This window comes from Leucoraja erinacea, chromosome 12 (assembly GCF_028641065.1).
Source record: "Leucoraja erinacea ecotype New England chromosome 12, Leri_hhj_1, whole genome shotgun sequence".
NCBI classification, from domain to species: Eukaryota; Metazoa; Chordata; class Chondrichthyes; order Rajiformes; family Rajidae; genus Leucoraja; species Leucoraja erinaceus.
In genome coordinates, this window is record NC_073388.1 from 11,324,004 (window position 1) to 11,346,845 (window position 22,842).

Here is a 22,842-nt window from a genome sequence, read left to right on the forward strand (position 1 = left end):
GGTCAGGCATCGTTTCTGGAGAAAATGGATAGGTGATGGTATATACATGCTAGACTAAGTGGCACCCGTTGCGTCCCATGTTCACACGGGAGGGCTGGTCCCCCAATGCAATATTCCACCTCTCCACCAATTCCAATATTGGTGGCCAGTGGAGAGGGGGAGGGGGGGGGGGGGGGGCTTTCTGGAGCGCCAGATAGGGTGTTGTGGGCAGAAGGGACTGGTTTCCAGAGGGCTAGTATGGACATTGTGGGCCAAATGGATTATTGGGCTGGCAGCTCAGTCACTCAGGCCTGGTGGGCTGGCAGCTCAGTCACTCAGGCCTGATGGGCTGGCAGCTTAGTCACTCAGGACTGGTGGGCTGGCAGCTTAGTCACTTCAAGGCTGGTGGACTGGCAGATCAGTCACTCAGGGCTGGTGGGCTGGCAATTCACTCACGGCTATTCCTTGAAATTCCATTTCATGCAGAGTGCAGGCCACCAAATTACATTTCACAGCATTTCAGGCAGAGTGCAGGCCACCAAACTCAATTTCAGATTCTTGAACATTTTTATTAATAACTGAAGAAATAATGCACACACGTTTCAGGTAAGCTGATTTGACTCCAGGGGGTAAATCTCTATTGGAATTGGTTAGTGCATGTGACGCCCCTCCCCCCTCCACCCCCACCCTCGCAACCGCTCGTTGAGGGGACGGGACACAACGGGTCCCCCTTGGCCTAGTATATTTATAAAACTCTGATCTTGGGTGTGGATGTATTTATGTGTGGATTTGTGTGTGTATTTATTAGTGTGTGTGTGTGTGTGGGGTGGTTAGTGTGTGTGTGACGCCGCAGTCCCCCCGTAACTAAGTGGGACCCGTTGTGTCCCAGCTTCACATGGGAGGGCTGGTCCCGCAACGCAATATTCCACCTCTCCACCAATTCCAATACACACACTCACACACAGACTCACACACACACACACACACACACACACACACACACACACACACACACACACACACACACACACACACACACACACACACACACACACACACACATACACACTCACACACACACACACACACACACACACACACACACATACACTACACACACATACACACACACACTCACACACACTCGCACACACACACACACATATAAACACACATATTCTCTCTCACACACACACACTCACACACACACATACACCGATAGCTCCAGCACTCTGTGACTTCTTTTGCAAACCAGCATAATGTCATAAGATCATAAATGATAGGAGTAGACACAGTGTTGCCCATCTATTCCATTCACAAATGCTGCTGACCTGCTGAATTACTCCAGCACGTTGCATTTTGTTCAAAATTCCAGCATCTGCACTTCATTGTGTCTCCAAAATCAATTTCTTCTTGTAAATAGAACTGAACGCAGTTATACCTGAGGCAGTTCACAGGGGCATTAGTAAACAGAATTTGACATCACACCATTGGGATCAGTGACAAAAGCTTCATTAAGTTATTATGTGCATCTTAAAGTGGGGGGAAAAGCAGATTGGTAGAGTTCTTAAGTGTAGATTGGTTATTTCCTACTAACCAACTGTGGTGCTTGTTAGTTGTTGCTCCGCATAAAATGCGATTCATTTTACCAAGACCCCTCCCTGGCGGGACCCCGGTCACATCCCCGGTAACTTGTCCGGTGAAAGAAGGAGAAGCGGATTTGTACCGCACACATGCCGGACGGGTCAACAGGCCACCCATTAGATACGGTGATTTTGTGTAACCATCTAAACTTCCCCATATGCGTTATTAACTTTCCGGCTACTATATTGTTCGGCCACCATGTTCCCACGTTTCTATGCTTTATTTTGTTTCTACAAGGAAAGATGTAGATTGGTTATTTCCTACTAAGCAATTGTAGTGCTTGTTAGTAGTTGCTCCGCCTAATATGCGATTCATATTACCAAGAGCTTGCCTACAACATCCAGTCTGAGTAGCTGCTAGGAACTGTAATGTCCTGCAGACCCGATGTTGTAAGTGGATTTCAATAAACATGTGTTCTCTCTTGATGTGTGTTTGACTCGACTCATTACTATAAGGGAGGAACTAGAACAAGAGCCCAGGATGGTCAACATTCCCAGAGGTGGACTCGCCCGCCACGGAGCGATGACGGAGGACCCATAAGGTCATAAGTGATAGGAGCAGAATTAGGCCATTTGGCCCGTCAAGTCTATGGCGCCATTGAACTGCCTGTTTAAAATGTTTATGTACGCTCGGTGGGATGGGAATGAGCGAGGAGGGGGAGGAGACAATGACGGAGGCAGACCCTGTCTAAGGGACCCGGTGAGAAGAACCGGTGGGGGGAGTTCCTGCCTTCTGCGCCCTCGAGGTCGGCTGCGGGTAGCTCCGTGGTTTAATGGACACCTTTTCCTCTCAAGCAATCTGTGCTTACAGTGACAGCTGGAGAACAGAACCATGCACAGCAGGTATGGCAACTGCTTTGCCCAAGGACACAAGAAATTGTAGAGTTGTCCATCAGGCAAACCAGTTTCCCTCCCATCGACTCGACCCATGTTTCACATTGCCACGGGAAAGCAGCCAACATAACCAAGGGCAACTCACTTCTTCCCTCTCTTGTCGGCAGGAGATACAAAGGTTTGAAAGCACGTAGCACCAGATTCACGAACAGCTTCTTCCCCGTTGTACTCAGCCTCTGGATCAGTCCTCTCTCGTATTGATTGATTGAAGTCATTAAAAGAAACAGCATGGGAAACAGGCTCTTTAGCCCACCAAGTCCACGCCGACCATCGATCACCTGTTCACACTAGTTCTGCGTGGTCCCACTCCCGCCTCCACTCCATGCACGCCAGGGACAGTTCACAGAGGCCAATTAACCAACAAACCCCGGCAGAACTTTGGGATGTGGGAGGAAACCAGAGCACCTGGAGGAAACCCATGCAATCACTACGAATGTGCAAACTCAGCACAGACAGCACCCCGAGGTCAGGATCGAACTGGGGTCTCTGGTGCTGTGAGGTAGCAGCTTTACTAGCTGTGCCAATCTTCCAATCAACCTCCTTGTGATCCTTGGACTTTTTTACCGCACTTTCTATGTAGCTGCAACATTATGCATAGGAAGGAACTGCAGATGCTGGTTTACACTGAGGATAGACGCAAAATGCTGGAGTAACTCAGCGGGTCAGGTAGCATCTCTGGTGGAAAGGAATAGGTGACCTTTCGGGTCTGAAGAAGGGTCTAGACCCGAAAACATCACCTATCCCTTTTCTCCAGAGATGCTGCCTGACCCGCTGAGTTACTCCAGCATTTTGTGTCTATCTTCTAGTTGTAACACTGTATTCTGCACCCTGTTTATTTTCTCTCTTGCATTGTGTCCCAGCGGTAGAGTTGCTGCCTTACACGTGCCAGAGACCCGGGTTCGACCTTGACCACGGGTGCTGTCTGTACGGAGTTTGCATGTTCTCCCCGCAACCGCGTGGGTTTCCTCCAGGTGCTCCAGTTTCCTCCCTCATTCCAAAGTGGTGTGGATTTGTAGGTTAATTGGCTTCTGTAAATTGTCCCTGGAGTGTGGGTAGAACTAGTATTGGTCGGCGTGGACTCGGTGGGCTAAGGTTTCCACTCTGTATCTCTAAAATATTAAAGGTACCTAATGAACTCATGTATAGTGTGATTTACAATATCCATAGATTAATTTCTATCCTACTTTGTGGGGAAGGGGGATGATTTTCCAAATAAATTTCCCTGTCTAAGATGCTGTGTGATTTCTCACAAATAGCCGGGATGACCTTTGGTGTAGACTATCCAGTGGGACTCAACCCAAACATTGTTTGCATCTAATTGAGATACACACACACATTCACTCAATAGCAATATAATAGTGGGTGTGATAGATAAGACACTCCCTTCGTCTCTTCAACGACTTCCGTTTTTTCCAGGCCCATGTTCCCTCATCTTTACTAAAAAAAAGTCTGAAGATGCGTCTCAACCCGAAAACGTTACCTTTTCCTTTTCTCCGGAGATGCTGCGTGTCCTGCTGAGTTCCACCAGCATTTTGCGTCTATCTTCGGTGTAAACCAGCATCTACAGTTCCTTCCTACACATAATATGGTGGGTGATATGGAAATTCACTGCTCGGGAAATGGGCCACTCGCTATTCCTTTACCTTTGTGGCACGAACATTGGAAGGGGGACTCTGTGTCTTATCGTTAACACTTTAGCCCGTTTGTACAGTACCCTAAGTTTACAGGTGAAACTGCTCAATAAAAGAAAAAGAGAATTGTCCATTCGAACAAGTTGATTTAATTTTTTATTAAAAATGATGCTTGTTTTGGAAAACTAACTCACAGATCCTGACACACACATCGCAGAGTATTCAGAATTCCAATTTACGACAATTCTCACTCATGTACAAAACACGGGATTGTTAGGTTTTATCTTAAACAGCCAATATATTAAAACGCATGCAAACAATTTAACACACGTAGATCACTGTACGGACTACACAATATTGGAATGAACCAAGAATGAAGGTAAAAAAGTTAAGCATTAACAGCATCACACAAAAGAAATCCAAAAGGAGTCCTATTATCTACTTTGAGAATGTATTCAAAATTCTTTGACATTTTTGAAACTGCAACATCAATTTTTCTAATGAATATACAGGTGAGAAAAGCAATGAAAAGAAATAGTGTTAACTAGGATGCAGTCTTCACTCCAACAAGGTGATTTAGTTCTTCACTTTCTTCCATTCCTTTCGTCCAGAGGTTTCTGGAGTTGGTTCTGCTTTTCTTTTCTGTGTCTGAAAGAAACAAAAGAACGTGGTTACATTTGTAAATAAAAAAGTAGTAGTGGGTAAACTGGCATAAGGAGCTGACAGCTGAATCTTGCATTCAGCATTGTTGCCAATAATGTGTCCTCCTGACATATTCGACACTTAAAGCACAGTTTCCACGCCGACCAGCGATCCCCGCACACTAACAATATCCTACATACACACACTAGGGACAATTTACAAGTTCACCAAAGGCAATTAACCTACAAACCTGTACGTCTTTGGAGTGTACCAATAGAGCAGTGAAATCCTTATTCCACTGTCACCTGCGTGGGTTTTTTGCGAGATCTTTGGTTTCCTCCCACACTCCAAAGACGTACAGGTTTGTAGGTTAATTGGCTTGGTATAAATGTTACCTGTCCCTAGTGTGTGTAGAATATAATTCATGTGCAGGGGTTGCTGGAATGCCGCAGACTCGGTGGGCCGAAGGTCCTGCTTCCTTGCTGTGTCTCTAAACTAAGCCTTGCAGGGTGAACGGAATGCTTGAAAGTTACATTAGTTTTAGCCAAAAAGCCAATGACCATTCCAAATTTGACCGAAGATAGACTCAATAAGCTGGAGTAACTCAGCGGGACAGGCAGCATCTCTGGAGAGAAGGAATGGGTGGCGTTTTTGGGTTGAGACCCTTCTTCAGGCAAGGAAATTTACCAGGAAGCTGGAGAAACTCAGCGGGTGCAGCAGTATCTATGGAGCGAAGGAAATAGGCAACGTTTCGGGCCGAAACCCTTCTTCAGACTGAAGAAGGGTTTCGGCCCGAAACGTTGCCTATTTCCTTCGCTCCATAGATGCTGCTGCACCCGCTGAGTTTCTCCAGCTTTTTTGTGTAACCTTCGATTCTCCAGCATCTGCAGTTCCCTCTTAAACAAGGAAATTTACCATTTCGATGCAAGCATTAGAATACTTTTACCTATATATTGAATTTCACCCTTTTGGTGTGTTAAATGTGTGCATTGATCCCAACACTCGATCAACGGGAATCTGTTAAAAATCGCTGACTTTATCTTTGAAAAATCTTTAGAGTCCTTACATTCCATTTCAGTGCAGATAAATGATTCCTAATGGCAGGTGCCTGCAGAGATTGCAACTGGTAACATAAAACCTAGCCGCACGCCTCTCCACCTCCCCTGGAAATCCATCTACTCACCCATTCCTGTGCTTTATGTGGCGCCAAGCCAGTGTGAGTTATACTGTCGGTGACCAGAGGAGTGATCTCTGCGGTGAACAGCTGCCACGGTTAGACTCACAGAACTCATTTGCTGCGTTACCACATTTGCCATCAGTCAAGACGGCACAAAGGGGAAGCAAACTATTAAACTCCCAGCCGAGCCGTTCTCTGCAGTCGACAACCATGCAATAGAACAGTGCAGCACAAGAACAGGCCCTTCGGCCCACCGTGCCTGTGCCGTACATGGTGCCAAGACCAAGGCGGCACAAATTCCATCAGAGCAGCACGGTGGCACAGCAGTAGAGTTGCTGCCTTAGAGACCCAGGTTCGATCCTGACCACAGGAGCTGAATATACAGAGTTTGTATGTTCTCCAGTGACCTGCGTGGGTTTTCTCAGGGTGTGCTGGTCTCCTCCCACACTTCAAAGGTGTACAAAGGTTTGTAGGCATATTGGCTTCGGTAAAGATTGTAAATTGTCCCTGGTGTGTAGGATGGCCCAAGACTTAAACAGGAAATTTGTATAATTGTGTCAAAACATAAGTGAAGGCAATTTTTGACGGACATTAGACTTTCATGCTGGAAAGGGTGCAGAGAAGATTGACGAGGAAGTTGCCAGGCATCAACGGCCTGAGCTACAGGGAGAGGTTGAGCAGGTTAGGATTATATTCCTTGGAGCGCAGGAGGATGGAGGGTGATCTGATAGAAGTGTACAAAAGCAGGAGAGGAATACTTTGGATTACCGCATAGTCTCTTGGCCAGTGTAGGGGAATTGATAATCAGGGGACATAGGTTTAAGCTGGGGAGGGGGGGGGGGGGAAGATTTAAGAGGAACCTGAGGCATAACGTTTTTACACAAAGTGTAGTTGGTGTATGGAACGAGCAGCAGGAGGTAGTTGAGTCAGGTACCTTTGCAACGTTTACAAAACATTTAGACAGATAGATATATAGATAAAATGGGTTTGGAGGGATATGGGCCTAAGCAGGCGGGTGGGACTAGTGTAGATGGAAGATGTTGGTTGGTGAGGGCAAGTTGGCCCGATGTGCCTGTTTCCACGCTCTATCACTCTTTGTCCCATAAAGGAACAAGTGTGATTGTGATCAATTTTCAAAGCAACTGTTAGTTTTGTCCCTTGGCAGATGCGATGTAACAGTACTATCAAAAGCAGCACTAATCAGTAAAAACAGTCCCAGATCTTTTTCAGTGACTCGCCTCGGGAATAGCAACTAATCCTGGCATAAATTAAAACAGAAAATGCTGGAAATATTCCCAGTTACGATGAAAGATCACCAACTGGAAATATGAACACACTCCCCCCCACAGGTGTTGATTTATCCCTTGAATGTTTACAGCATTCTCAGTTCTAATTTCACATTTTCCGCTTCCATAGTCTTTTGTTAAACTTTGAACAATTCAGCACAAGAAGAGGCCATTCGGCCCACAATGCCTGTACTGGACATGATACTAAGTTAAACTACCCTTCTCTGCCTAAACGTGATCCCTATCCCTCCATTCCCTACATAGCCATGTGCCTATCCAAAAGCCTCTTAAATACCACTGTTGTATCAGCCACAACCATCACCCAGGCAGTGAGATCCAGGCGTTTAAGAAGGAACTGTAAATGCTGGAAAATCGAAGGTACACAAAAATGCTGGAGAAACTCAGCGGGTGCAGCAGCATCTATGGGTGCAGCATCCTTCGCTGCATAGATGCTGCTGCACCCGCTGAGTTTCTCTAGTGAGATCCAGGCCTTTACCACGTTCTGTAGTTAAAATAAAATTTGCCCCGCACATCTCTTTTAATCTCTTTGATATTTCCATCTTGCGAAAACAGTTCTGACTGTCTACCCTATCTATGCCCCGTATACATTTTATATACCTCTGTCAGGTTCCCCCTCAGCCCCTGACACTCCAGAGACAGCAATCAAATTTGTCCAACCTCTCCTTATAACTAATGAGCATGAATCCAGGCAGCATGCTGGTAAATCTCTTCTGCACCCTCTCCAAAACCTCCACATCCTTCCAGTAACGGGGTGAAGAGACCAGCGCACTACACTCCAAACGCAGCAGAACTAAAGTCCTGTAAAGCTGCAACATGGCTTCCTGAATCAAACTCTGACTCTTGGACAATATTGGGGCTTGGGTCAAAGAAAATAAAAAAGTGTTGGACTAATGGTCTCATAGGTTCATAAGAGATAGAAGCAGAATTAGGCCATTTGGCCCATCGAGTCTGTTCCACCTTTCGATCATGGCTGATCTATCTTTCCCTTCTCCCCATAACGGCACGGTGCCACAGCGGTAGAGTTGCTGCCTTACGGCGCCAGAGACCCGGGTTCGATCCTGACCACGGGTGCTTATCTGTACAGAGTTCCCCGTGACCTGCGTGGTTTTTCAATGTAATTTTCTCTTCTGTGTCTGATCTCTGGTTTCCTCCCACACTCCAAAGATGTACAGGTTTGTAGGTTAATTGGCTTGGTATAAATGTAAATTGTCCCTATTGGGTGAAGGATAGTGTTAATGTGTGGGGATCACTGGTCAGCACGGACTCGGTGGGCTGAAGGGCCTGTTTCCGCGCTGTATCTCTCAACTAAACTAATTCTTTGACGCCCTTACTAATCAAGAGCCTATCAATCTCCTTCATGAAGAGATATGAAACTCTCTCAGTAACACTGGCAGTCAGGGACGATGTGACAAAAAGGGCTATTTAATTGCAATACCAGTGGGTGTTGAACAGAAAGAGCACAACAAGATGTTGCAGCTTTGAAAAAAAAAGGAAAACATTAGGGGAATGTGGGCGGTGGAAAATTTTGTGCAGTAAAAAAAAAAAAAAACATTTTTAAAATTTGCCTTTTCTCATTTATCTCTTTAATGGAAAAAAGTGAGTACTAACGAGCCAGCTGGGACGTGTTACTGAACCAGCTGGTGTGGCGAGGTAGCGTTTACACCAGTAGAGTTTCAATAATGAAAGGTATTACAAATGAACAGCAGGAAATCATACTTGTCACAACACCTCAGTTGCTACGGAACCACATACCAGTGTTCCTGGTCTACTCCGCTACATAAAGTGATTAGCGCTTGAACAAAGAGTCAGCGTTCACTCATCAGGAGTAGATTTTTAAGGAATATTTCTGGTTGCTCATGCTAAATGTGCATTTGATAGTATAGTATAGTATAGTATATATTTATTGTCATTTTCCTGAGTACTCACATACCCAGAGGAAACAAAAAAACGTTGCTCAACCAGTGTGCAGTAAAAAATAAATAGAAATAAAAATACATATACCATGAACAAATTAAACACTCTACTCTCTACTAAACATCAACAGGCGTTCCGATCGGCAGCGGCACGACAGTGGCTCTGCTGCAGTGTGTCCAGGTTGGTGGTTGGTGCGCGATACTTTGGCAGGGGGCAAAGTCCGTTTATCAGTCTTATAGCCTGCGGGAAGAAGCTGAGGAGCATCCTGATTATTATCACCCCACCCTTTTTACTGATTCTTCCTACCACAACCTGAGAGCAGTGCTGATCCACCTCATTGGTGACCCCCTCAGACTATCCTTGATCAGACTTTGTGTTTAAGAAGGACCTGCAGATGCTGCAAAATCGAAGGTTAGCAAAAATGCTGGAGAAACGCAGCGGGTGCAGCAGCATCTATGGAGCGAAGGAAATAGGCAACGTTTTGGGTCAGGTCGAAGACTTTGCTGGCTTCACCTTGCACTAAACGTTATTCCCTTATCATGTATCTCTCTATACACTCTAAAAGGGTCAATTGTAATCATGTATTGTGTTTCTGCTGTCTGGTTAGCATGCAACAAAAGCTTTTCACTGTACCTCGGTACACGTGACAATAAACTTGGCTCTTGGTTTTTGGTCCTCTAAAATATTCCAAATGAAATTTCAACTGGAGGTGGCGGAGGGTGGACTTAAGCAAAAAAGGGATCTTGGAGAAGGCGAGCTACCTTAAATTTAGTTGCGTCTGGTTGAGTAACTATGGTACGGTGAAGACTGTTCCATGCTTTAATTGTGCGGGGGAAGAATGAATTGCTGTACACCTCTGTCTTGGTAGCTGGAATCTCAAATTGGATTGAATGCTCGCGTCTGCTCCTAATAGGTTTGTGTATGGTGTAGGTTTGGTAATCTATGTCGAGCTGACCATTTAACATTTTGTAAAAACAGGTCAAACGGTGAGCTTCACCTCTGTCTTGGAGAGGGTTCCACCCCAGAGAATTCAGTAGTTTGGTGACACTCGCTTCTCTCTCATAGGTGTTAGTAACAAATCGAGCTGCCTGTCTTTGGACACGTTCGATGGAAGAAATGTTTCTATCTGTGTATGGGTCCCATGCTGCAACTGCGTAGTCCAAATGTGGGTCTAATGAGGGTGAAGTAGGACTTCTCCTTGATAGATGTTGAACAATGATGAAAGTTGCGTCTCAGAAAGTTTAAGACACCCAAGTGAACTAAACTGAACCTTGCATCTGAATTTATGTTCCGTCGACATCAAACAGTGCTCTTGGTCAACTATATTTTTCTACCAGAGACAGACACAAAATGCTGGAGTCACTCAGCGGGTCAGGCAGCATATCTGGAGAAAAGGAATAGGGGACATTTCAAGTCGAGACCCACCTTCAGACTGAGAGTCAAGGGAGAGGGAAACGAGAGATAATGAAAGGTACAAAGATATGCAAAAGGACAAATCAAGAAAAGGTGGAGCCCACAATGGCCCATTGTTGGCTGTGGAGAAGGTGACACGGGTGAAACTCAACAGATCGACAATGATATTCGTAGGACGATTTGGGTGGGGGAGGGATGGAGAGTGAGAGGATGCAGGGTTTACTTGAAGATAGAGAAATCAATATCTATGCCGCGGGGTTGTAAGCTGCCCAAGCACAATATAAGGAGCTGTTCCTCCAATTTGTATTTGACCTAACCCGCTGAATTACTTAGTCATAGAGTGTTACAGTGTGGAAACAAGCCCAACTTGCCCACACCAGCCAACATGTCCCAGCTACCCTAGTCCCACCTGCCTGCGCTTGGTCCATATCCCTCCAAACCTGTCCTATCCATGTGTCTGTCTAACTGTTTCTGAAACGTTGGGATAATCCCAGCCTCAACTACCGCCTCTGGCAGCTTGTTCCAGACACCCACCACCCTTTGTGTGAAAAACTTACTCCAGCTTTTTGTGTCTATCTTCGGTGTAAACCAGCATCTGCAGTTCCTTCCTACACAATATATTTCTATTCATTTCTATCCCTACGAAGTCTACATCTGTAATGTAGGAGAGAAGGTGATTTATGGCACACAGCCTTGAAGTGTGTTTCATGAATGTGTTCTCTCAATCATTTTCCACAACATTAGTTCAGGTAATCAGCATAAATAATGCACTGAGATGGTTGGCACTTGGCTCGACTCTAGATTCTACCCTATAAAAAGTGATTAAAAGGTTATGCTGCACAGTGCAGTTTAATTCATTATCATCCCCAATCATTTTAATTACTTACTGACTTTTTAAATATAAGCTCCCATTTATTCATCAATGGCAAATTTCCTGCTTTCTACCAGTGAGTAAGTGAGCACATCTAGGAAGTGGCAAACCCTGTTTTCATATTTGAGCTCATTTTTTATCAATATCCTCATTACCACAATTTCTGGATCTGGGGGACTTGCATTTAATAATTATATTGATGCGGTTTTCGTGATGGTTAACGAGAGCTTGTTTTGGATGAGAGGACAGAACTCCACCATTTACTGAAATAATGTTCAATCGTTGACAAATGTTCAGCTCTCTCTGGCACTGGCAAAGTGGTAGCAGCTTTATTGTGGGATTAGTAGTCTTACAGTATGTTCTCCAAGCAGTCTATGAGCATCAGCAATAAAAACACTCAAAATGCTGGAGTAGTGATTGCTTCCCTGCTCCAAATTAGCAAATAGACACTTCTCAAAGCTATGCCTTGTGTTCCAACCATCATCAGCTGCTTCATCAATGCCCATCCTTCCATTGTGAGATCCCAAAATGACGAATAACTCAGCAGGTCAGGCAACATCCTTGGAAATCATGGAAAGGTGACGTTTCGGGTCGGGCCCTTTCCTAACATAGAAACATAGAAAATAGGTGCAGGAGTAGGCCATTCGGCCCTTCGAGCCTGCACCGCCATTCAATATGATCATGGTTGATCATTCAACTCAGTATCCCATCCCTGCCTTCTCTCCATACCCTCTGATCCATTTAGCCACAAGTGCCACATCTAACTCCCTCTTAAATATAGCCAATGAACTGGCCTCAACTACCTTCTGTGGCAGATAATTCCAGAGATTCACCACTCTCTGTGTGAAAAATGTTTTTCTCATCACGGTCCTAAAGGATTTCCCCCTTATCCTTAAACTGTGACCCCTTGTCTTGGACTTCCCCAACATCGGGAACAATCTTCCTGCATCTAGCCTGTCCAACCCCTTAAGAATTTTGTAAGTTTCTATAAGATCCCCGCTCAATCTTCTAAATTCTAGCGAGTACAAACCGAAACACGGTGGAGTGTAGCGTGAGGAAGGGTCCCGACCCAAAACATCACCTGTCCATGTTGTCCAGAGACACTGCCTGACCTGCTGTTATTCCAGCACTTTATGTCCTATTGATTGGAACTATTTGGGCCAAACTATACTCTGGAGGGTCATCCGCTGAACCCCAAAAGTGTACCACCATCTACAAGTTACGGTTCTTTAGTGTGATGGAAGAGTCGCTATCTGCATGGACATGTGCCTTTCTAACCACAGTCAATAGGCTCCACAATGGCAGCAGCAAATGTACTTACTATCTTGTGCACCACCCTAACCACCCGTTCCCTCCACCAACATGTCAACCAGTGTGCATCTGCAATTACTTGCTTAAGGTTCTCCAACAACCAACATGGCAACTAGAGGGCCAAGGTTTATGGTGAAGGGGAAAATATTTAATGGTAACCCTTTCACACAGAGGGTGGTGGGTGGATGGATCAAGCTTCCAGAGGAGATAGTTGAGGCAGGGACTATCCCAACGTTTAAGAAACAGTTAGACAGGTACATGGATAGGACAGTTTGACAGGGATATGGACCAAACGCAGGCAGCTGGGACTGGTGTAGCTGGGACATGTTGCTGGTATGGGCAAGTTGTGCCGAAGAGCACATTTACACACTGTGACTCTATGACTCTATATTCCAGCACCACTCATAACTACTCTATCATGTGGTACCAAGCAGAAATTTGAGTCTGTTATTCCAAAAATAGCCGTGCATAAATTAAACTTCAGTAGTAATTAGACAAGGATTATTATAAAAATGTATAAATCGAGCATGTGCAAAACGCGAGGTGCCTGTATATGCTTTGAGGAGACTGAAGAAGGGTCTCGACCCGAAACGTCACCCATTCCTTCTCTCTCAGCCTGTCCCGCTGAGTTACACCTGCACATGCTGTTTAGCAAGCTAGGTGCCCCCTCTTGTGGCCACCCCATGTTACAGCAGTTGTTGTCCGCAATTGAACCATCCTGTCAAACCTGCTGTTTGCAAACTCCCCATCCCCTGCTTCCCAAAAGAATACAATCTGGATTACCGTTCCCATTTTTGGTCCTCGCCGCTTCTTTTCAGCACGTTCCTTTTCTTCAAGTTCCGAGTTTTCCTTCTCGATCAGTGATATCAATGTATTGCATCGTCTCTGGAGTTCCTGGTATCAAAATGAAAGGCAGAAGCAACAATTCAGACAGCAATGCCAACACGGTGAATAGGAAGACCACAAGGGCGAGAAGTGATTTAGTTTAGTGTAGAGGTACAGCACGGAAACAGACCCTTCCGCCCAACGAGTCTGCGCTGATCAGCGATCCCCGCACACTAACACTATCCTGCACACACTAGGGACAATTTTTACATTAAAACCAAGCCAATTAATCTACAAACTTGTGCGTCTTTGGAGTTTTGGAGGAAACCGGAGGTCCCTGGGTAAAACCCACACTGGTCACAGGGAAAATGTACAAAAAGCGACCGTTGTTAGGATCGAACCCGGGTCTCTGGTGCTGTAAGGCAGCAACTCTTCCGCTGCGCCACCGGGCCTGATTACCCAGGCCACCTTGTGCGGTTCCTATGTTCCAAGTTTAACGGCAGTGGCCCCAATAGAACAAACTGCTCCATCTCTAACAGGATCCCAATATTTGGCTTCATGGAGACACAAGGAACTGCAGATGCTGGAATCATGAGCGAAACACAAAGTGCTGGAGGAACTCAGCGGGTCAGGCAGCACCTATGGAGGGAATGGATAAGTGACGTTCGGGTTGGAATTCGTCTTTAAACTGATTAGAGTAGAGGGCGGAAGAACGCTGGAAAAGTGAGGCGGGGGCGGGTCAAATCCTGGCAAATATGGAGGAAGGAACCGCAGGTGCTGGTTTACACCAAAGATGCTGGAGTAACTCAGCGGGACAGGCAGCACCTCTGGAGAGAGGGAATGGGTGACGTTTCGGGTCTAAAGAAGGGTCTCGTCACCCATTCCATCTCTCCAGACATGCTGCCTGTCCCGCTGAGTTACTCCAGCATTTTGTATCTATCCTGGCAAGTAACAGGTGGAGACAAAGAACTGCAGAAGACACAAAGTGCTGGGGTAACTCAGCGGGTCAGGCAGCATCTCTAGAGCACATGGGTTGGTGATGTTTCGGGTCGGGACGTTTCTTCAGACTGATAGGTGGATACAGGTGTGTGAGGTTTGACTGGTTGATGGGAGGACAAAGGCTGGAGGTGAAAAGATGACAATAGGGAGGGAGCTCCATGCATTTGAGCAGTGGGCTATTTCTTGCACCATATAGGAGGAGCACCATCTTTACACAGTATGAAATAATTTTTAGCACGTTTTTCATTGCTCAGAATTATCACTTGTTCATTATAATCCCATGTACCGAGGTACAGTTAAATTATTTTAATTTGCGTACAGTTCAGTAAATTATTTCCCTACATAAACACAATCCCAGATTAAGTATAAAGTGTATAGAAATAGCCCACTGGCTCTATATACACGAGTGCCCAACTTGTGGTGCCGTTTCCTTAGTCCAAGCTGCAGCATTAGTTTAGTTTAGTTTTGTTTTAGTTTAGTGTCACGTGTAGCGAGGTGCAGTGAAAAGCTTTTTGTTGCGTGCCAATCAGTCAGCGGAAAGATAATGCACGATTACAATCGAGCCATTCACAGTGTAGACACTTGATAAGGGGATAATGTTTAGCGCAAGGTAAAGCCAGTAAAGTCCGATTAAAGATAGTCCGAGGGTCCTCGATGAGGTAGATAGTAGTTCGGGACTCTCTAATTCTCTAGCACCCTGCTGCTCTAGTTGTGTGGGAGGATGGTTCAGTTGCCTGATAACAGCTGGGAAGAAACCGTCCCTGAATCTGGAGGTGTGCGTTTTCACACTTCAATACCTTTTGCCCGATAGGTATAGAAGCGTGAAGATGCACACCTCCAGATTCAGGCCATCAAGGCCCGTTGTCCTGGCAGGTGTTGCAGGATCGGCCTGGCCAAGCAAAGATGTAAGCGGAAATATCTCTGTATTTTGCTTTGAGGGACAGGGGCTACTCCACACAAGAACATGCGATCACTGTCCTCTATAAATGCCCTCTCATCGGCATTAAGTGACTGGAATAAAACCAAGTGCAGCAGCTTCCTTTGACTTGCACAAAGAGTAGAATCATTAAATAAAGCCCAACCATAAGTAAAATGGAAATATTTCACACCCGTCAGTCTTGATTACCCGAAGTGTTAAATACATTTAGTATGAATTTGTAGCCATTATGCTTCCAAACTACTTTTGTTAAAATAAGGGCTGGTAATTGCTTTGAACATGTGCAATTAATGTCATTGCTAGTTAATGCTTTGTTTCTTTTAATACATTAATACATTAATCATGAACAGCAATAATGGGGGGAATTGCATATATATGTATTGTGCTGAACAATTTATTTTATAAAAGACCAGATATGGGTCAGAGTATTAATGTTGGATTCAACACATACTCCCAATGTTGAACCCACCACCACCACCACACGGGCAGCACGGTGGCGCTGCGGTAGAGTTTTGCCTTACAGCGCTTGCATCGCCAGAGACCTGGGTTCGATCCTGACCACAGGAGCTGTCTTTACGGAGTTTGTACGTTCTCCCCGTGACCTGCTTGGGCTTTCTCCGAGATCTTCGGTTTCCTCCCACACTCCAAAGACGAACAGGTTTATAGGTTAATTGGCTTGGTGTAAATGTAAAACATTTGTCCCCAGTGTGTGTAGGATGGTGCTATTGTGCGGGGATCTCTGGTCGGTGCAGACTCGGTGGGCCAAAGGGCCTGTTTCCGCGCTGTATCTATAAACTAGAAACTAAACTAAACTAACCCACTGCAACCAACGATAATACCCGGAACAATTAAGACAGTTATGTTGAGCATTAAACAAAGGTTCATCTGTTTAAATATCTACTGAACGTGTTTGTAGTGAGAAGGTTTCGTACCATCGCAGTTCTGGACTTGATAAACCAGTCGAACCGAAACTGCGGCGCATTACGCACGCACTGCCGTAGCTCCTCGTACACGTTTTCTTTATCGAAGCCCATTTTGTGCAGCATGCAGATGAGGAAGCGGTCCTCCTCCTCTGTGTAATTCTTCCCTTTGTTGGTTCCATACTGAATACGAAGTTGATGGAATGGGGCTTTATACCTGGCCATCTGGAACAGAACAGAAAGCAACACAAAGTCAAACACACCTCGTTGCAAATACATGCCGCGGCACAGGGGATGCCATTTTCAGGCAACATCGACAAGTCAGATTGCGTAATGTGAAATATGATGGACACTTCAATTGCATCTCTCACCCAGCATCCAACTGGAGGCTGAAATGTTGAAGTTTCTGCTTCAACAATGAAGTTCGTAGCGTCATTCAACAGTTTCTTTAAGGTTCAAGATGCTAATAGTGCAATGGTCTTCTTTGGGTCCCTGCCCATCTGGAAAGGACAGACCCAAGATGGTGCCCAAGGGGGGGCGGTGGTGTGTGCGTGTGTGCGTGCGTGCGTGTGTGTGTGTCTATGTGCATGTGCGTGCATGTGCGTGTGCTTGTGTATGTGTATGTGTGCGTGCGTACGTGTGCTTGCGTGTGTGCGTGTGCGTGCATGTGCGCGTGCTTGTGTATGTGTGTGTGCGTGCGCGTGCATCCCGGAATCATGCATTACAATAGCTCCACTCTTTTAAATCTCTACTCCAACATCAGCCTCTCTTGTTTCAACTATGCTCTTCTAATCTGCTCACCAGATGTTATTCACATTATTCCCATTATCATGTATCTGTACCCCACGGATGGCTAGATTGTAATCAGGTATTGCCTTTCCACTGACTGGTTAGCACGCAACAAAAGCTTTTCACTGTACTCGGTACACGTGACAAAAACGAAACCAAAGTACGCATCTTGTTTAGAGTTTTGATATATAGCGTGGAAGCAGCCTACGGGATCCATGCCGACAATCGGTCAACCATTCACACAAGTTCTATGTTATCCCATTTTTGCATCCTACACACGGCCTCATAGCAGAAGCGTCCACGTCGTGGGGCTGGAAACTGGAAGTATCCTGAGCTAATTCTGCTACCACCATTATCTATAGCGACCAGTGATGGCTTCCACGGATTGTCGCCGGAAGCGTGCGTCCTTTTCAGGACGGACGATGACAGCGACGTCAACATTTGTAACAAGATGGACACAAAAGAAGAAGATCTTACACGCGAGGGGCAATTTGCAGAAGACAATGAACCTACAAACATGCACAACTTTGGAATGTGGGTAAAACCAGAGCATGCAGAGAAAACCCATGCGGTCACAGGGAGAATGTACAGACTCTGCACAGACAGCACCCATAATCAGAATCTAAACCGGGTCCCTGGTGTTGTAAGGCAGCAGCTCTACCGCTGCACCACTGTGCTGCCCTAACTGCTCAACACTACATCAGACCACACTGGAATGTTAATCTCCATTCTAAAGACTAACTCTTGGACCAAGCATCACACTCACAACCTTCTAACTGAGATGTGATCACTAAGAGTTGTGAACAGGTTAATGATGGAGTAACTCAGTGTGTGAGGCAGCATCTCTGGAGAGAGGGAATGGGTGATGTTTCGGGTCTCAACCCTTCCTCTGATGAAGGGTCTCAGTCCGAAAGGTTGCTCATTCCTTCTCTCCAGAGATGCTGCCTCACCTGCTGAGTTACTCCAGCATTTTGTGTCTACCTTCAATTTAAACATAGAAAATAGGTGCAGGAGTAGCCCATTCGGCCCTTCGAGCCTGCACCGCCATTCAATATCATCATGGCTGATCATCCAACTCAGTATCCTGTACCTGCCTTCTCTCCATACCCCCTGATACCTTTAGCCACAAGGGCCCCTCTTAAATATAACCAATGAACTGGCCTCAACTACCTTCTGTGGCAGAGAATTCCAGAGATTCACTACTCTCTGTATGAAAAATGTTTCACCAGCATCTGAAGTTCTTTCTTACACATGAATAGGTTAATGGTTCTGCATTTCATATTCTTAATTACACGCATGCACATGGAGATAGATCGTGAACTCAGATAAGACACCACCTTTGCGTCCAGAGCCTTCTTTATACTAATCCGTCGTTGAATCCTTGACTCCCCACGTTCAATCTGGGCCATGATCTTCTCGATGTCCTGCAATTCATTGCAACGTTCCCAGAAAACAGCTGAAATAAAGAGATTAATGCTGAACAACGGCTGGAAGCAAACCAGCAGCAAGTAGGACGATCTAAGGAACACACAGTAATTATCACTGCACCCAACCTCACAATGTCCACTCAAAAAGAAACCTATGGAGTTTCTTGTAACAAAATATACTTTCAGATAATATGAAGATTCAACCATACTTTTCATTTGCTGTGATCCACTGTGAGGGAACGCCTTTGGTATCCAAGCTGGATGAGAGTCCGCTTCAGTTAAGGGCTTTAATTTGTTTCTGTATATTTTAAATTGATAAAGTCATATGTTCCAGCATTCACTCCGTGAAACAACATGTTGTTCTGGTTTGTACCGAAGATAGACACAAGAAGCTGGAGTAACTCAGCGGGACAGGCAGCATCTCTGGGAAAAGGAATAGGTGGCGTTTCGTGTCATCAGTTCATAAGTGATAGGAGCAGAATGAGGCTATTTGGCCCATCAAGTCTACTCCGCTCCCTCTCAACCCCATTTTCCTGCCTACCTCCCATAACCCCTGACACCCGTGCTAATCGAGAATCAGTCAATCTCCGCCTTAAAAATACCCTTTCACTTGGCCTCCACAACCTTCTGTGGCAATGAATTGCACAGATTCACCACCCTCTGACAAAGGAAATTCCTCATTTCCTTCCTGATGGCACGTCCTTTTATTCTGATTGGAAGAAACTGGACGAAAACCAACGTCAGTGAGGGGAAGCCAATGCAAAAAGAGGTAAGGAAAATCTTTACCAGATTCACTTCTGATTAAATTTCGATTAGTATTTGTGTTCCATTTGTGATCCTGTGTTCAAATACAGTCTACCCTCATTGTTACGTACCTCTCTATCATGGATTTTGGTGAAAGTGGATGGAGCAGCCCCATAGTAATCAGACAAACACTGTCTCTCTAAGAACACAGGCTGTTAGTTACTCACCAGGACCCAGAGTGAGGGGGGGGCCGCCGAAGACAAAGGGGGACCCGGCAATGGTGGAGGTGGGGGCGCCAAGATGGACCGTTGGGGATTACATGGAATACTTGGTAACTTTGTCGGCTTGCTTATATGGTGACCCCGTGCATGCCTTGTGTACATAAAACAAAGGATCTCACTGTGACATGTCCCAGGTGATAATAAATAAAGTGTATTAATTCATTCAGTATCATTCAGTATCATTCAGTACCGTTCAATATCATTAAGTCCCGTTCAGTATTGTTCGGTATTGCGGAGCCATTGAAATTGACAAGCAATTGCTTCGATCGACACTTGCGCAATGATACTCCATTCAACAATGGACGAAAGAGCCTTTAGTATTTTCAGCTCGCAGTAACAAAAATACATGTTTAGTTGTTAAAAAGAACTTTGTTGTTGAAAACAATTGGTAGCCTCACGGAGTGACCACTAGCGAATCCCTTACTCTGTTATAGCGGACAATCGGCAATAACGGACACCATCTCTTCCCCCATAGTCCGTTACAACAAGAATTACCCATACATCAATTCCGTGATAAATAGGGAAAAGATTTACCCGAGTACTCAATGACTTCTTCAGGAGTCTTTCCCTCGACCTCGCGTGCAATGTTATCAATGTCATCCCGACCGTATTTCTCGTTGGCTTTGATGAACTGGTTAAAGTCCCGTTTGTTCCAAGTTGTGAAGCCCTAGCAAATAATTCGTCAGTGCAATTAACTCTTACAGAAGGAAAATTCATTGTTTAAAAATAACCAGTAAATAATCATTAAATGTTGCAGTTAATGTTACTGGAACATACAGACAGGAAAATTAAGGTGATTTATCACGACTGCAGCGTATCATTAAATATGGACCTTCGTGGCTTCCATCAACTTCAGTTAAATATTAACGAGATTGAATCAATCTTATTGACTACAATGCAAATAGATTACTTTCTAAAAATATACATAAAATCTAAAACAACTGCAGTGAGTGTAATCTAATCCAATGGAGTAACTATATGGTTTGTAATTGTATACTGCTATTTTTGGAGGCAAACTGATGACCATATTCATCAGATGAATGAATGATAGATAGACAGCAACTTGGAGGATTAGCAGCTAAGAGTCGGATCTACATTGCACTCAAGGAAGCAATGAGAATATGTAGAATTGGGGATACTTTAGGACTAAGGTTTAAGTATTCTGAGTTAAGTTTTAAATTCTTTATTTTGACATTATTTAGATAAGTTTCATTATCCTTGCTGTGACATAGTTTTTCCAAAAACATGTGATGTTTATGTGATGTTTGCTAAGATGTTATATTACAGTATATGGACACACTGATCTGTTTTGTAGTAAATGCCTACTATGTTCTGTGTGCTGAAGCAAAGCAAGAATTTCATTGTCCTATTAGGGACACATGACAATAAACTCACTTGAACTTGAACTTATGATTGTAATTGGGCAGAAAGATTGTCCCCACCTATATAACCACGTGATACTGTAGTTATTGGTTTAGAATCATCACCTTTTGTAAGTTACCTCCCATTGTATCAACCATACATATATGCTAATTCCTTTGTTTGAGCACACGTGTTTCTCCGTGATCCACTGGGAGAGCTTCCCAGGGTGGAACAGAGAAACCTGGTCACCACGGTGAAATAAAGGATGATTTAAAGTATTCTAGTCGGTGTTTTCACTGAACGGACTAAGGGATATAAATACCGGAATTATCAGCAAGAGCAATCACAAAGCAGCAACTTAAAACTGTCTTAAACTGCTGCATTCTCAACTGGCAGAGACGCTCAACTCTTGGTTAAATTTAAGCCTTAATAGAGGGAAGCACAGTGGCGCAGCGGTAGAGTTGCTGCCTTACAGCGCCGGAGACCTGGGCTCAATGCTGACTACAGATGCTGGCAGTACGGAGTTTGTACGTTCTCCCTGTGACCGTGTGGGTTTTCTCTGGGTGCTCCGGTTTCCTCCCACACTCCAAAGACGTACAGGTTTGTAGGTTACTTGGCTTTAGTAAAATTGTAAAATTGTCCTTAGTGTGCAAGATAGTGATAGTGAGGGGGGTCGCTGGTGGGTGTGGGTTTGGTGGGCTGGAGGGGGCCCGTTTCCCCGATGTATCTCTAAAGTCTAAAAGGTGGAATTTAGACTCGACAAATTACAATTAAAAATCCTAACTGAAAGTGGGCAATCTAATATCTTTTAGCTATTCTACTTTTGAAGCCTTTAATGTTATTAGTGGGATCACTTAACTGTCTAGGATTCTGGGATCCCCTGCCTAAAATAAAACACCATCACATTAGCAAAATAAAGTCATAGGAATAGGAGTAGAATTAGGCCATTCGGTCCATCAAGTCTACTCTGCCATTCAATTCTGGCTGATCCACCTCTCCCTCCTAACCCCATTCTCCAGCCCTCTCCCTATAACCTCGACGACACCTGTACTAATCATGAATCTACCTATTTCTGCCTTAAAAATATCCACTGACTTGGCCTCCACACCCTTCTGTGGCAAAGAATTCCACAGATGTGTCTTTACTTCCTGGCCACTAACTAAAAACTGGTAAGTGTAATACACCTCCATAGTTCTTTCTTGGTCTCATACCCTGCCACATCTCCCAATGTTTCAAGTTTTAAATGTAGTTTATTGTTGTCACGTGCACCGAGGTACAGCGAACAGTCTTTATTTGTGTGCTATCCAATCAAAGAAAATACTCGACATAGTGCCAAAATAAAGGATAAAGGGTGCAGAGATAACATTGAAGTCTGATAATATCCGATCAAAGTTAGTTCTAAAGTCTCCAATGACAGGAGCAAAAGGCGACAAAACACATTTAGCCTGATACAAGACTCAGGAAAGTTTCTTCACAGCCGTTATCAGGTAACTGAACCATCTTACCACAACAAGAGAGCAGTCTATCTATCTCATTGGTGACCCTTGGACTATCTTTGATCGGACTTTACTGGGTTTATCTTGCACTAAACATTATCCGCTTACCATCAATCTGTATCTGAACACCGTGAATGTCTCGATTGTAATCATGTATTGTCTTTCCGATGACTGGTTAGCACACAACAAGAGCCTTATGCCCTTGTCCCACTTAGGAAACCTGAACGGAAACCTCTGGAGACTTTGCGCCCCACCCAAGGTTTCCCTGCGGTTCCCGGAG

At 44.8% G+C, this 22,842-nt stretch overlaps 1 protein-coding gene across 1 annotated transcript in view; it reads right to left on the reverse strand.

The window, feature by feature from the left end:
• Positions 1 to 4,290: 4,290 nt before the first annotated feature.
• The window catches only part of smarca1 (SWI/SNF related, matrix associated, actin dependent regulator of chromatin, subfamily a, member 1), a 92,803-nt gene continuing 74,251 nt past the window's right edge, over positions 4,291 to 22,842 (reverse strand). Inside the window, exons 21-25 of the mRNA XM_055643572.1 lie at positions 20,239 to 20,371; positions 18,590 to 18,708; positions 16,476 to 16,688; positions 13,566 to 13,676; positions 4,291 to 4,795 (exon numbers count right to left, since the gene is read on the reverse strand). Of these exons, the coding sequence (XP_055499547.1) occupies positions 4,724 to 4,795; positions 13,566 to 13,676; positions 16,476 to 16,688; positions 18,590 to 18,708; positions 20,239 to 20,371 (648 nt within the window). The 3' untranslated portion in view covers positions 4,291 to 4,723. The remainder of the gene's footprint in view (positions 4,796 to 13,565; positions 13,677 to 16,475; positions 16,689 to 18,589; positions 18,709 to 20,238; positions 20,372 to 22,842) is intronic.